Source organism: Brachycentrus maculatus, unplaced genomic scaffold (assembly GCF_059751285.1).
Source record: "Brachycentrus maculatus isolate JH-2025_06_01 unplaced genomic scaffold, ASM5975128v1 h1tg000222l, whole genome shotgun sequence".
NCBI classification, from domain to species: domain Eukaryota; kingdom Metazoa; phylum Arthropoda; class Insecta; order Trichoptera; family Brachycentridae; genus Brachycentrus; species Brachycentrus maculatus.
This window is the reverse complement of record NW_028280973.1, coordinates 1,295,182-1,311,361: the sequence shown is the minus strand read 5'-3', so window position 1 is coordinate 1,311,361 and position 16,180 is coordinate 1,295,182. Positions and strand designations below refer to the sequence as shown.

Sequence of the window (16,180 nt, the reverse complement as noted above, 5' to 3'; positions counted from 1 at the left end):
CATCACATAAAATTTGTGACAGTTGTTTCGCCTTGTTATGGCATTTTTAAACTGATATTAGTTTGATTTAAAAAAAAAATCAACATATTCCACAAAATTAATACCGAGTCAATAAATAATATAAAATGGAGTTCTACAAATTAAACGCTAAAACTAAAAAAAAATCTTCGACTTCGAAAAACTTTGCATGATTTATTAAATACCGATATTAGAAGTTTTGTTTTTTAATGGATAGGGGCGAATAGAAATCAAGAATTTCTTTACGAAACCTGGGAATGTGTCGGCAGCTATCAGATGTAGATGTCAGTCATTGGCTGGTTAAAGTAATCAGATTATACAATCACCATTTTACTCATGATTGACAACCATATTACTAAAACATCGGAAAGTTGTAGATTTATTCATATTTTTATTTATTAAATTTTCCATAACAAAATAAGTGTACATCGGCGGGTTAGTCTACCTTTTTAAAAAATATTATTGAATGTCTGTAAAATTACTAACCGATATAGATCTTGCATATATGATCATAATGGTAGATTCCAGTCTATTAAACCAGGTACACAAAATCAAATTATACATGTTCCCCCTTAGGTCTCTGGGTATGAAATTAGGATTTTTTTCTTCATACAGACGTTCTTTGATATATGGGCTTTATGATCACAGCTTTATGATTTTGTAGTAATGGTTCTTCAGGGGAACATCATAGGGAAATTGTACAGACGTAAGCGTTGAAATATCTTAACAATATTTTGAATATGTAAAAATCTAATTATACTATTAAGATAAATTATTTACAAACGAAGGAACTTTTATGATAAGGGAATATGGAAGCCTGGGCATTTAAAGGACTTGGATTGTGAGGATGTTAAAACAAGAGCAGAATGGTGCTGTACAAATAATTTGAATAACTGTTTAAAAGATTTGTATTCAAAATAGCAATCCAATTTAAATCAATTGTGTCTTATTAACACTATACATAGAAGCTAAACTGGCAGTTCACAACGTGCTATTACCAAAATAATGATGAAGTGACGAACGTGTGAAAAATTAGACAATTGAAGAATTAAAAATAAAGATATCAGAAAGGAATGTTAGACTGAGTTAGGGATAACTAAAAACATTAAGAAAGATTACTTGAGGTGGTTTGGATATAAGGAGCGAAACGATGACTAGAGAATGATTAAGATAGTATATTTGGCAAATATTGATTTTGAAGAGACTTGGGACGACCAATTCAATCAGAATCTGAAATCTGGTCGTGTAAAAGTCTACGTCACCGAAGGACACGTATAGCAGGATGAATGAATTTAGAGAAAGCAAGGAGTATGTCAAGACAGACGAGTGTGGCGTTCCATCTTCCAAAATAGTAGTAAAACTTTGTCAAGCGAAACAACAACACAGATTTTTTTATAGTCATTGTAGAAGATTTTTCTAAGCAAGTATGTAGTTCAAAGGTCGGAAGCAAAAGAGCAATATTGAAGATGTGAGATTCGTATGTCGTATACTTATATGGTTGATGAGACGGTCCACACAAATCGGACCAAAACAATCAAGCATGATGAATATGACACGGCATAAAATGAATTTGGTCGGCAATTCTCCAATTACATACCCCATCGATAGAGTATAATGAACCTCGTATGTTATGGTTATTTAAAATATCTTCCGGTCGTGATTCCATCACTTCGACACCGTCAACCTTGGGGTTACGAAGTTTTTTTCCACTAGTAAAATAGATTCCCTGCGCGGCGACAGTCCAATTATTGTTAGTTTTTGTCAAGGTTGATAATATCAGGATGTAGAGAACCCCCTTCAATAAAAAAAAAACATTTTATCGTGCTTAAAAAAATAGAAAAACCCGTGGTAAAAATACATACTTATAACACTTCTGTGAATAACATTCATTTTTTTTAAACTTTTTTTTGACATCTCAACATAGATAAAGAAGAATATGGAAGTCTAGGCATTTACAGGGCTTACGACCGTCATAGGCTGGTTTCTAAGTGATCCCTTTACACACGTCCAACATTCACCAATTCTACCCACGATTGACAGCCACACTCCTCAAATCCTTGAAATTTCTAGGTACTCGAAACACAGTATGCGAAAGTTCACTAAAGACATCTATGGTGGTATGAGGAGAGCTTTTACTAAGGAGAAATTAAATGTAAAAAATAACTCCTCTAAGTATTTGGACACACGCAAAATGTTGTAATATTGAATTAAACTGAATCGATACACTGTAAGAGGTAATGATTAAAAAATAAATTTTAGAATTTTCGGTCATTTAAATAAATTAAAAAACGAAAATTAAAAACAAAAAAAATTGAATAATAAAATGAGTAGCGAATTTCACAATTGGCAAAGGTTGCTGACAACTGCTAGAGAACGTTAAAAAATTATTGTAGAAAAAATGCAGTTTCCCGACGATGTTGATCCGATCTAACGCCGTGCTCTGGACGATTAAATTATTAAACAAATTTCGCGGTGATCCCAAACACGTGTTCTAAATTACACGTTCATACTCCATGAAAACATTTACTACTTTTTAGATCGCTCTTCTAGGCGGTTTAGTGTCCGAGTATAATGCTTCATTAATCGGCAATGAAAAACGAGATTTATTACAGCGATAGGAAAAGGTTCGAACACTCAACTTGCGAAGAAACACAGTAAGAAACGCTTTTAAAACCCATGTAAAAAAAACACAGGTCAGATTTGAAAACATCCTACGTCAAAAGTTAAATGTCTGTGAACACCTCAGAATAATATAATACATAACCTTTGTGTCAAGTACTAGTTCTTTTAACCCCTTATCCGCACTCAATGGTGCATAGGGCACTGCATCGTAGCAACGCAGTGTTATCTTGATCGTTAATTGCACGAAGGCAAGGTGCAAGTGAAATCAGCCTTACGCTTCTTGTACCAGTCCAATTAAATAAACATGCACAACATTTTGAGTGTGTCCAAATACTTGTTCACAAAATCTGGATTATCTCTAATTACAGGAGTTATTTTCATATTATTTTTGACATCTCATCAATCCATATTCTTCTTCATCTTTGATGAGATGTCAAAAATAATAAATAAACATGAGAGTGAAAATCACCCATATTCATTTTGTCCCCCCTGGGAATCGAACCCGGGACCTCCAGCATGGTAGCGCTTACGCTACGGAGGTGAACAAGTACAAGTTACAAATATTAAATGATGTCGCTTCTAACTCGTCCTTGTATGGTCGCTTAGATATTTTATTAAAAATTTATTTTATTTGGAAATTTTACAGAACAGTTACATAAATATCATTTACATTCATGAGTAAAAAAACAGATATTTGTAACATACCACTTACAATATTTCCAAAAACTGTAATTTAAAATAAATACCTGGAAGAGGGACGGGAAGGAGGAAAAGGGGAAAAGGGAAAGATCAAAGCTCAAGTCCAAGACAAATTATGTGAAAATTGGGACACACCACGATATGAATATCGACTTACTATGAATGATAAGGAGAGTGTTACATTACCATACCACAAAGTTAACGATGCTTTCAATTTACAAAATACCTGTAATACATCTCGATTATATTACCTATGGGAGAGGGCGGTGGTTGAATCCTGTATTTGTGGCCTAATAAAGATTTAAACATATCGCTCACTCCTTTCAAGAACGTCATAAATCAAAAAACTTGATTTTTCAGGAGAACGTTTTTAAAGTTAAAAAATATAATACAATGTTTTTTTAATAGATTTATATTATCCACTGACACTTCGTGATGGAATTGCATTTTTAATTTATTATTAGATTAAAACCAATATTTTTAGCTTTTCCACTTTTTTATTTGACCAGCGACCGGGTTTCGTCGTTACCGACATCATCAGACCAGTCTGATGATGTCGGTAACGACGAAACCCGGTCGCTGGTCAAATAAAAAAGCGGAAAAGCTAAAAATATTAGTTTTAATCTAATAATAAATTATAATACAATGTATTAAAAATAAATATCAAGCCACTTATTGAACTATTTACTGTGCAACAGATCCTTTTAGGTAAAACCTAAAGGTTTTTTCTCCATTTGAAAAATATTTGATATATTTAAAAAAAAACAATTGAACAATACATTTTCTTTAAAATGCAAAAATAACATTTTCTGGCCTGTAGCTGGTAAATATTAAGTTAAAAATATGCCTCTTTTCCTGGGATATAGTATATTTTATGGACATTCTGTAAACACGCACAACTGAAAATTGACGATTTTTGATTTATGACGTTCTTGAAAGGAGTGAGCGATATCCAAAGCATTGTTATTGATAGATTTCGTTAGGTCATCTTAAATTCTTTGAATTTCTGCATGCTATTGATCAGAACTTCAATAATCCCGACTGAGCATAAATTTTTACGATTGCAACATCAAAGATCCTTTCAGATAGTGATTTGCATAACTAGAATGTTGTCTGTGGGAATCCTGTGACCCAGGATGTCTAATCAATAGTTTCAGGCGAAAAGGATACTTGTTTAAAATTTAAACAATACAAATAAATTATATTTGGACATCTCAATATAGATGAAGAAGAATATGGAAGTCTGGGCATTAACAGGGCTTACGACCGTCAAAGGCTCGATTATTTTACTCTCGAGGTAGTATTTTACGAAAATGGCGCAACGTAAATTATCCAAATTTATTAATATTATTATTTAAGTGATCACTTTACACACGCGTAACATTCACCAATTATACCCATGATTGACAACCACACTACTCAAATTCTTGAAACTTTTAGCAAACTCTTTTTTCTTCTTCGTCTATATTGAGATGTCCTAAAATAATGTAAAAAATAACTCCTGATAGGAAATAATCCAGATTTGTGAACACGTATTCGGGCACACTCAAAATGTTTTATATGTAATTAAAATTTACGACTAATAAGCCAATACTGGCTAAAAGTTCAAAGTGTAAAATGTTTTTATGGATCCTTGAAGACAAAAAAGATCACAAAAAATGCGTTAAAAACTGGAAACAAATATTTATACCTACAAGAAATCATCCGGCATATCCACTTATGTTATGCAATATTTAAAGAAAAACATGACGTGGTATTTTTCAAGTTAAACCTTAACTTAGTAAATAACGCTAATTATTTTACTGTAATATAAAGAACATATGTTTCGATGCACTCATTATTTTAAAACACTGCACGTGAAATTTAGGATAAATAGCTTAATTTGAGTGTTCTCATTGCTAATTGATTGGAAGACATTGCTTATTACAAATGAACATTTATTATCTACAACAAATTTGATAAATCCAACAAAGAAATTCGAAGCAATTCTTACCCCTTTTCACCCTTTAACGTACCAAAAGCAAAACTTAAATTCAGGCTAAATTTCGCATATCGCTCACTCCTTTCAACAACGTCATATATCAAAAATTGTCAATTTTCAGTTGTGCTTGTTTTCGGAATGCCCAGAAAATGTACTATATCCCAGCAAAAGCGGCATATATTTAACTTTATATGTACCCGCTACAGGGCGGAAAGTGTTGTTTTTGCATTTTGAAAAAAAGGTATTGTTTAATCATTTTTTTTAAATATACTAAATATTTTTCAAATGGAGAAAAAACCTTCAGGTTTAAGTTAAAAAGATCTATTGCACAGTAAAAAGTTTAATAAGTGGCTTGATATTTATTTTTAATACATTGTATTATATTTTTAAACTTCAAAAACGTTCTCCTGAAATATCAAGTTTTTTTATTTATGACGTTCTTGAAAGGAGTGAGCGATATGGTATTGAGTGCGTCGAAACACGTGGTATAATATATTTAGCGATATTTACCAAGTTAACGTATTTGTTTTTTTTTAATGGATAAGTTTCTACCAAATAAGAAAATGAAAAGAACGAATACTTTTATGACGGAAGCCGAAATTCAGAATGTGGCAATCTAAAGTACACCAGCGTTTTAAAATATTATTCGCACCTGGAACAAAAATAAAAGTCTTAAACACAGGTTCTCAAAGTGGGGGCTGGAGAGATATTCTGCGGGTTAGTAGAGGCCTTAGCAGACAGAATGGAGTACTAGGAAGTGGGCAGTATATTTGTATTCCTCTCCCCTCTATTTAGAGGACATTTGGCAATTTCGTTTCCTGAATCGACGAAATATTTTGGCAGGGGGTGCTAGACTAAAAAGTTTGAGAACCCGTGGTCTAAAAAAACATAAATCCTATGCGTGTGAAAAACAAGGCACGGTGATTAATATTATAATCGAAAAAGCTAAATAGTTTATGATCTATATTGCCATATAATTCTGCTCAATTAAATGATTCTTATTTTAAGCTGCGTTTGCAATCAATAGGAAATGTATTGAATCCATAATTAAAGTTTACACAGCGTTTCGATGTTCCATAAGTATAGTTATTTCGAGCTCCTTCAGGTTTGATGGTATTCAGTAAACTCCATGGGTCCAGATAAATAAAAAGATGATTACGGTCTACCGGGATGGGTGGTTCAAGTATAAGAGGCGATGGTCACGAATGCGGTGTCAGAATGTTTAATAAATTATGATATGTTTTTAGTAAGCAGTTCATCGTCGGGGGATTTTTTGCCCGCAGGGCGTTTCGCATATCTTGGGGTAGGTACTAATTAATAAGATAAATGGGTATTCAAAATAACATAACAAATGTATACCTACCTCATAAACGTGTGATGGAATTTATAAACAATAAATAGAGTTCTTGGTAAATACATATTTAAGTTTTGTATTGACATTTCTCGGTGGAACTGCATTTTATATAATAAAATAATAACTATACATATTTTTTTCAACATATATTGAAATACAATACAAAAATAGTATTTTTGTTTTAAATTAGAAATTAATTTGTTTATTTTGTGGGAAAGTAAACAGTATTTTAAAAAAAATATTTTGATCAGAAAATAAGTCATAAAATAAAACTACTTTGTTTTAACCACTTTATTGGTACAATTTTTCCAACCGGTTTCGACAAGAACCTTGTCATCCTCAGGGTTTATGTACTAATTCTAAAACATTGAAATACTCATAGTTAGGTTATAATTTATTACCCTTCCCTCACGATACCAAAATATGTTTTATTTTATAATGTTTATAAATGTGCCACAAAATATCTGAGAAAAACATTCAAGAAAAGAAAATAAGTCAGTTAATAATGTTAGAATTGCTTGAGAATTCATGTATTTCGTGGACATTATATGTAAATGAATAAATTTATATAGATTTACGCCGCATATGCAGATTTATTAATGAAAAATCTTAAAATAGATGAATTGAAATCAGATTCGTTTAAAAACGAACCTGCCTACAAAAGATACGTGACAATGCCAACGAAATATACGTAGAATCCTGTCGCTGGGTAGGTCGCCTGATCCTTTCGGCGAAACATAATGGAGCTCGGGCGCCTGACTTATCTACAGGCGAGACGCGGGAGGTGACAAAAAGTGACGGTCACAAAGAAAAAGGATAGCGGAACGAGATAATACAGCTGATGTGAAAAGGGCGTTACATAACGCATAACTAACTGCACAGCGTACAGTAAAGAGGTGACAATTCCCATTTAATATTTTATCAAGTGAACGTAAAGGATGTTAATAAGTGAAAAAGGTAGTGTCGATGTACACGTCACACGCTATAAATGGACAGGTGAAGTACAGCGCGTTTTAAAAGTAATATTTGTTTTTGTGAATGTTTTCCGGAGATACTTTGTGGCACATTTTATAAACATTAGAAAATTAATTAACTTTGTTTTCACCACTTTTTTATTTATACAATTGAACCAGCCGGTTTCGACAAGAACCTTGTCATCATCATGGTTTATTTTAATTCAAAAACATTAAAAACATTAAAATACTCTCACCAAAAACTTCCACACACTCCGTAAAAATCCTATATGTTGTTTTTATTATTTATTGCATAGCAACCCCAAATAACAACTTTTGAGAGTATTTTAATGTTTTTGAATTAAAATAAGCCCTGATGATAACAAGGTTCTTGTCAAAGTTGTATTAAGTCAAATTGTATTAATAAAAAAAGTGGTGAAAACAAAGTTAATTAATTTTATAAAGTAATATTTGTCATTGTGTTTTCTGATTATTTAAGAAGTTTCAATTCTGTTACTTGTATTATTTCTACATTCAACTCCCATCTTAGAAATGCATTATCACGCACTGACTTGGTTTACAGTAATATATACAATAACCAATAATAATAAGTATTAAATTCTCTATTCGTAAACCAATGTTTAGTCATCGTATGTCTGGAAGAAAAAATTCTAAATTTTCCAAATTCCTATTCACTTAAAAAATGGACATATAATTCGATTTCCTTATTTCAATTATCAGGTAGAGTCTAGTTATTTAAACAAAATTCATAAAATGCGTAAAAAGGTTTCTGAATTCAGGTATATTTTCGTCAAAATTTGTTGGAAATATACGATACAAGTAATAAATCACAAATATCATATAACCTACAAAGAAGTATGAATGAAGAGAATATATAATTGTTGAATTTATACCCAGAACTTTTTTTAAAATATTAAATGTCCGTCAACAGCAATTGAAGGTATCAAATTGACCAATTAAAATGACTTATAGAGACGGCCATTAATCGAAAAGTATTATTGGCATTTAGTTTTTCGTCTGTGACAAGTCCTATTGAAGAGAAGAGACATATTCATTTTAAATTTAATTTTGGCTTGGTAATATCTATTGCGACACGTGTTTCGAAGCATTCCACATCGTTATCAAACGCCTGTTTGTCTTCTTCAAACCCTTATCCGCACCCCAATGGTGCATATGGCACTGCATAATATAAACGTGTTATCTTGATCGTTAACACGCGAAGGAAAGGTGATCAGCCCTCCGCTTCAGGTGCCAGTCCAGGGTAATATTGAATAAATATTAGTGAAAAAAATCTATTTTATTCCTGCTTATACTATCGATAATTTTCACTCTTTTTTTCGTCGTATGGCGTGATTTAGACGTTTTCATAGACTTAAATTATATCTTTCATATAATATTGGTCAAGAATTGTAGAAAGTTAAATAAATAATTTGCGCTAATAACAAAAACCAGCTGCCAATGTGACGTTTCTTAAATGAACGAAACCATACAGATAATTATAGCATTCGAAATTGGGTTATCCCATATTTCTACTTATTCCCGTTGAACGTTTCATTAAACGTAGCGAAACGAGCTGCGTTTACATGCATTTAAAACACCTACTGGACAATTATGATTTTAACTTGATGACAGTAAGATACGATGGGTCAAAATCGACCTAATCTCGTTTTTTTATGAACTATTCAACTATTAACAAAATTTGTAAATACGCCTTCAAGTGACTCGAAATTCTAAGCCACGTGCTATTAAAAACATGCAACAATTTTCGTTGAGGTAGGCCCAGCCTTATAGAAATCTCGTCAATATTTCGTATATTATCGTTCTGTATTTATTGACTACGCTATACTGCTGTCGGCAAAGCGATGTATGATAGATGTTCGAATGGTAAAATAAGGAAAGAATGCAAGCCTGAGATAAGCATCATCGATAAAATTAAGAAAGGCGCGTTGAGGTGGTTTGGACATGTGGAACGTATGAGTGTGGAAAGAACGGTAAAACAAGTTTATGAGGCGAACGTAGTTGGAAAAAAGAATCAAAAGAAGACCGAGGAAAACTTGTCACGATCAAGTATGTCAAATACTTGAAAGTGGTCAAGTCAGGTGTAGAAATAATCGGCGGGTGTGATGAGGAAATCCATGAATACGAAAGAGGCAAATAATATTTACAACGAAAGAGTGGTCTGGTGTTCTATTCTCTCTCCCTACCCCTGTGGGAAAGCGGGGTGATGGTTAGTTAGTTAGTGGACTGATTAGTTAGTAAGTGAATAACATTTTGAGTGTGTCTAAAAATACTTGTTGACAAATCTGGATTATCTCCAATTATAGTAGTAATTTCTCATAGTTAGTTAATTAGTGGAGTGGCGTTCTATTCTCTCTGCCTACCCCTGTGGGAAGCGGGGTGATGGTTAGTTAGTAAGTTAGCAACATTTTGAGTGTGTCTAAAAATACTTGTTCACAAACCTGGATTATCTCTTATTTATTATCTGGATTATTTTTCATAATTAATGGGGTGGCGTTCTATTCTTTCTGCCTATCCCTGCGGGGAAGCGACGTAATGGTTAGTTAGTAAGTTTTGATAGTGTTGTTGTTTCATAGTGTCGGTTCTGTGACGTTTCCCGCCAAAATGCGAGGCGCCGCCATTTGCGAACAGCTGACGAGTTGCGCGCCCATGCGACCGCCATCTATGTACCTGTTTCGGCTGCGGGCCCTTGCTTCCGAGAAAGGACGAGGAATGTACATAATGATACCGGCCCAGAACTCGGTCTGACCGGCTCTCAGCTGTTGGGATTCGGTAAACTCTAACCTGTGTCTGCCCGAGACGGGACTCCTAGGGCCGCGACGCCGGTTTGCGGTTAAACTGGGCAGGCAATAATCTGGGTAAATTTCTTTTCAATGGAGAGACCGACAGTGCTTGCTGGTATCCTGGTATGGTGGTAGGAATTCAAAAGATTCTATTTGAACGTATGTGTTATACTTACACATATGCGAACATACTAAATACGTTTTGACCGAAGTTGCGAAGAAAGACTATATTATTTTTCACTTTTCAATTTTAATTTAAATATTTAATATTAAATCAAGCATTGATTTTTAGTCTAATAAAATGGAGATCTACAAATTAAACGCCAAATCTATAAATAACCGTATAGTTTATTATTAAATGTTAAAATCAAACACTGTTTTTTTAGTCTACCTAATTGTATTTTAGTATCAAAAACACATAAAAATAAAATTTGTTACGATTGTTTCGCCTTGTTATGGCAATTTTCAAACTACAGTCCTTTTGAAAAGAAAATGCTTTCAAATGAATTTTTTTTCAATAATAAAATACAATTTAGTAGACTCAAAAAATTTGTATTTTGTTAAATTAAAAGCATTGTTAACATTGTGTTATGGTAAAATAACACTTTCCTTATCATTCATCGCTTACTTCGTGTAATACCACTTTAAGGAGTGTTCTAAAAATCTGTGTTAGATTTTAATATTTAATATATAAATTAAAATGAAGTTTTGCAAATTAAACGCCTAATCTATAAAATAAAACCATTTGACACCGTTTAGAGTTAGTTCAAGACGAATAAATACATTTTTTCAATACATACTCGTACATACGAATAAACAAGGATAGCGCTGTTTGAAATTCGGTGATCTCGCGTGCGATGTTGAAACTTTCAGTTTCAAAATCACTCGTTCCGTACTCCGATACCATATAATATATGTATATTAAACGAATTTAACATATTGTGATAAACACGAGGACATTTTAGTTCAAGGATCGGAATGATAATGAACAAACGCTTCAATTTCAATAAAAATACTCATATATTTCATTCATTGACTTGGAAATGACGTGTAATAAGGTCAATTGAAAAACAACGATAAAAAAAGTGAAACGTATTACGAGATTTAAGGAAAAATTACAAAGACAGTAGAATACTTTAAGAAATGGTCATGGATAGCTGCGATGTAAAAACGAGGGCAAAGTCAAACAAGGACTAAGGCAATGCTAATCACTGTCACCCCTAAGATGTACTTATACATAAGGCGGCACACTATTCGATAAACAGCAGAAATATATTGCACAAAGACGGGACGAAATTGAATGGATTAGAACCTTGTTTATTAGATTTGTCGACGACATCTTGAATCAGAACCTAAAATCTGGTGGTGTCAAAAGTCTGCGTAATCGGAGGGCATGTATGCCTAGATGTATGGAGTTGAAGGAAGCTAGGAGTGTATGTCAGGACAGAAGAGTGTGGCGTTCCACCCTCTCTGCCTATCCCTGCGGGGATAAACGACGTAATAGTAGTAGTATCTTGAATAGTGAGTCAATCTAATGAACACTGTATTGACGTGAACAAAATTCCCATCGATATTTGCAACAATAAAAAAACAGACCGAGATTCCGTAGACCAAATAAAGAGTTTGAAATATGCGGTAAGCAAAATCGTAGAGGACTCTGGACCAGAAAAGGTACGACTAGCCAGGCATTTAATAAGAAAATATCATTTTTCACTGCCCGAATGACAAAAAAGTCAATATATGAAAACTTATACCCGGAGTGCACCATCCTATTGTGGCGATTGTACCTGGACGATGGCGCAGATAGATAGAGGTAGATTAGAAGCGTTCGAGCTGCGGTGGTGCAGAGGTATGGAAAGAATAGCTGGATAGATGAAAAATACAAAGAAAGACAAAAGAAGTTTCTGAGGTATCTATACATTAGAGAGTACGGCTATTATCCTTGGCTTAGTTTCTCCAGGGTATGCTTGGCTACAGCAGTTTAGAGACTAGAAGGAATGTGTATTTGATTACGCGTTTTTATCGATTGTTGCGCGGTATGATCGATAATCCTGATCATTGGTCTGTATGTTCCCGATAGTTACCTAAGACAGCGCCGGCATAGATTGTTTCACATTCCTATACACAGGACCAACCTGCCGATGGTTATGCCTGTAGGAAGAGCTACCGCTATGCTGAACAATATCACGCTGAATATTGATATTTTCCATGTGTTTGAAGGGATATTTCGAAGCGGGATTCTTCTACACCTTTAACAATAATATTCTTGCTTATTTTAGATTTTTGTTAATGTATGTGCTTTAAATTTTAGTTTGTAATGTGTATGTTTATTATTAATAAATAAATTGAATTTAATTAGAATGAAAAAGATTTAAGTAACCTTTCAAGGAACCTTATTAATACATTACTATTAAAATAGCAGGCAAGAGATAAAGAGGAATACCAAGAAGGAGCTATGCGAAGAAGTCAAAAGAGTCAGGTGTCGTGTAGTACGTATAAATATACTAAAAAACCCTGACAGAACGATGGAAGATGCTGTACATACAAGGACCTAGCTCTAAGGTTTATCTATATGTCCATACAGGTACATTACATCATGCGAAACATTAAATTCAACGATTTCGATTACGATTACGATTTACAAACATTTGCTTGAGAAATCTAATAATTGCCTTATTCGTTCGTCTTAGTTCCATATTCGGAACAAATTGAGAAGGTACGGAATAAGCTACTGCACATGTAAGAACTGAATATATATTTTTTTAATTACTTATTTATTTCTTAAATATAAATGTTCATATAATTTATCTGCATTTAGGCGCTTTAGGCATAGCTTGTGTTGAGTCGAACTACATGAAAAAGTAACAACGCTCTGCAAAATGTAAAAAAAAAAAACACAAAGGAAAATACACCTAATAACTCCAGAGAACTTAACCTAGTTTCAATATAATCATTTTAAAAATCTAAGAAAGGTGTGTAGAGATGGTTTGGTCACGTGGAACGAATTAATTACGAAAGAAAGCCCAAATAAATTTACGATGCGAATGTAGTTGTAAATGGGAGCAGAGGTAGACCGAGGAAAACTTGGCACGATCAAGTATGTCACAAATACTTGAAAGCGGTCAGGTCGGAAGTCGGAATAATTGGCGGGCATGCATAAATGTGGAAGAGGCGAAGAATGTTTGCAACGTCAGAGCGGTGTGGCGCTCTATTTTCTCTGCCTACCCCTGCGGAGATCGGTGTGACGGCTAATCAGTTAGTCAAAAAAAAAATGTGACGAAAATGCAATTAGATGTTTTTTTGCACATTGCAATCAATCAAGGTTTTAAAAAAAACATAAGATAACCAGCCACAAAGCACAGGCAAAGAAAGGCCTGGGAAATTAGGTTTCGGGGAACTACCTACTGACCATTAACGGGGCCATTATGGGTTTTAGAAATGTCGGGTTTTTTGGGAAGGTGGGTTTCAATATAACACAGCGATGGTCAGAAAGTTTGGGAAAAAAATAGAGTCTCGTATAGAATGTAAGGGATGAAATTGAGCGGGAAAAATATGACTACATACATATGTACTATAAACATGTAATACAAACTGATTATTCAATGCGAGGTTTAGTCGATTTAAATTATGAATGATTGTTATTTATAGTATAATTACGAATGTGTAATGAAATTGTTACAAATTCATACATAAGTAATCGCTGTCGAATCGAGATAACCTTACGAGTCATTTTTTTTACACAAATATTAAAATAATATCCGGCAACACGAACGTCTCACTGTAAAGAGTCCGTTGGTAGAAATTAATTTGAAAATTGACGTGCTGGAAATTCACATTAAAAATACATCTTTTACAAAACATGACTCCTTATGCCAAAGAAATTTGCTCAGCATGCATGAAATACGATTTCAACGATATATTCATATAAAGCTGTGCCCTATGCACCTTTGCATTGGAGTCTATAAGGATTGTATTTTTTAAATTGTCTTTTAACTGATGATGCATAGGGTACTACGTCGTATCGTTGTTTTCTTGATCGTCAATTACACGAAGAAAATGTGATCAGTCCTGCTATTTTTACCCCCGGGTATCGAAGCCGAGACCTCTAGCAAAATAATAATAACAACACATATATTAACCTGATGTTTATCTCCTGTCGTAGCATTTGTAACAAACTATTCCGCTTTACCCTCTCTGCCTACCCCATCGGAGAACCAGCATGCTGTGACGCGCAATGTGTTCACACAGATGTCTCTCGTCGCACACAATACAATCCGGTGGTACAAAACAAAATATGTAATAATAATAAATAAATATATTTATATTCGTGTAATCACTCTTTGATTCTGCACTTAATACGGTCACAAACACAAGCGAACTAAGGGTAGTTTTTTTTTCTCTCTTGTTTGTTTGAGGGTTCAGAGCTAGAACCCTCTGTATTTCACTTGGCGGTGCGCGGCACTCGACGACTCGGCGCTGCGTGTATGCGGACGACCACACCACGCGAAGGACGAAATCGGACTGGAGCCGGGCGAGCCGCGAGCCCAGAGCTCGGAGCTCGGAGCTCGGGTCCTTGTCGGACAAGTTCGGCGGGCGAGAGCTTTCGAAGGCGACACTTTCCTCCACCTAGCCCGTTTCAGAATTATACAGCGCGCGGGGTGCGCTAACGTGCAACGTGCGCTTCGGCTAACATTGCCTTCTTGTAACTTATGTTCACTTACGGTGCCCTAAGCACTACACAGCCTGGTATGAATTTGCTACTGCTAGACTAGTCTGTCGACGATACATCATCATTTTTTTATTGAAACAAATAATGTTTTTGTAGCCTGTAACATTAATCAGTATATACATATTGAGTAATTCGGAGAAAGCTTGGATTTCCTATTTACTGCTGCGCCTGCGCTCTGAAATAAACTTTGCCCAATTGCGGTTCTGCTTTATAAAATATATTTAAAAACAGATTCATTTCCAGCAAATTGCAGCACAATTTTGGCTAATGCACTTACGATAGCAAGAAAAACAGATGCAGTAATCATTAATTAGGAGTTTTTAAATAACGATATTTTTTACCCAGAACCGTGCGAAGGAGTAATATTTGTAAACATTATAAAATGTGCCACAAAGTATCTGCGAAAAACATTCAAGAAAAATAAATATTTGTATTTATTTTTTTATTGTTTTATTTCTTCAGTTAGCTTATATTACATTTAATACAAACTTATATTTAAACATAATTAGACATCAGTTACTCGTATATTTACATCTCACAATAAACTAAAATTTATTTTTAAATTCTTTCAGACTCTCTTCATTCTTCATACATTCAGGCATCTCATATATTTTTTCACTTTTATACCTTATACATACAAAATACTATTTTGCGATTCTGTTTATTTTTTAAATTGCAGTCTTATTGTACCCTTATTTCTACAAACATATTAATGAGAATTTTTATTTAAAATTACCTTATTCTTAAATTATTTGGCCACTATATTGTTAAAAAAATTATACAAAAATAAGGATATTCCTAATAATAAATATATCTGTTTTTATCGGTATCCGGTTGAAATCGTCTGGCATTTTTTCAATACTTTTGTGTAAATGGTGCTTTATAATATTTTTATGCAAATGGCGCTTTACAAATTATCCCAAATTATAATCATCTCAAAGATTTTCATACTTTTTTTACATGAACTAATTTGTGATCTTAAAAGACATCAACATCAAAATA

The 16,180-nt window shown here is 33.7% G+C and overlaps 1 protein-coding gene across 4 annotated transcripts in view; it reads right to left on the bottom strand.

Annotated features, from left to right (window-relative positions):
* LOC148306855 (myb protein-like) overlaps positions 1-16,180 on the bottom strand; it is a 177,405-nt gene that overhangs the window by 41,028 nt on the left and 120,197 nt on the right. The window contains exon 1 of one of the 4 annotated variants that reach the window (XM_088264266.1): positions 14,589-14,972. The exons of the other annotated variants lie outside the window; for them this stretch is intronic. Coding sequence (XP_088120392.1) covers positions 14,589-14,614 — 26 coding nt within the window. The 5' untranslated portion in view covers positions 14,615-14,972. Of the gene's footprint in view, positions 1-14,588; positions 14,973-16,180 lie in introns of those variants that run through there. 4 annotated transcript variants of the gene reach the window in all.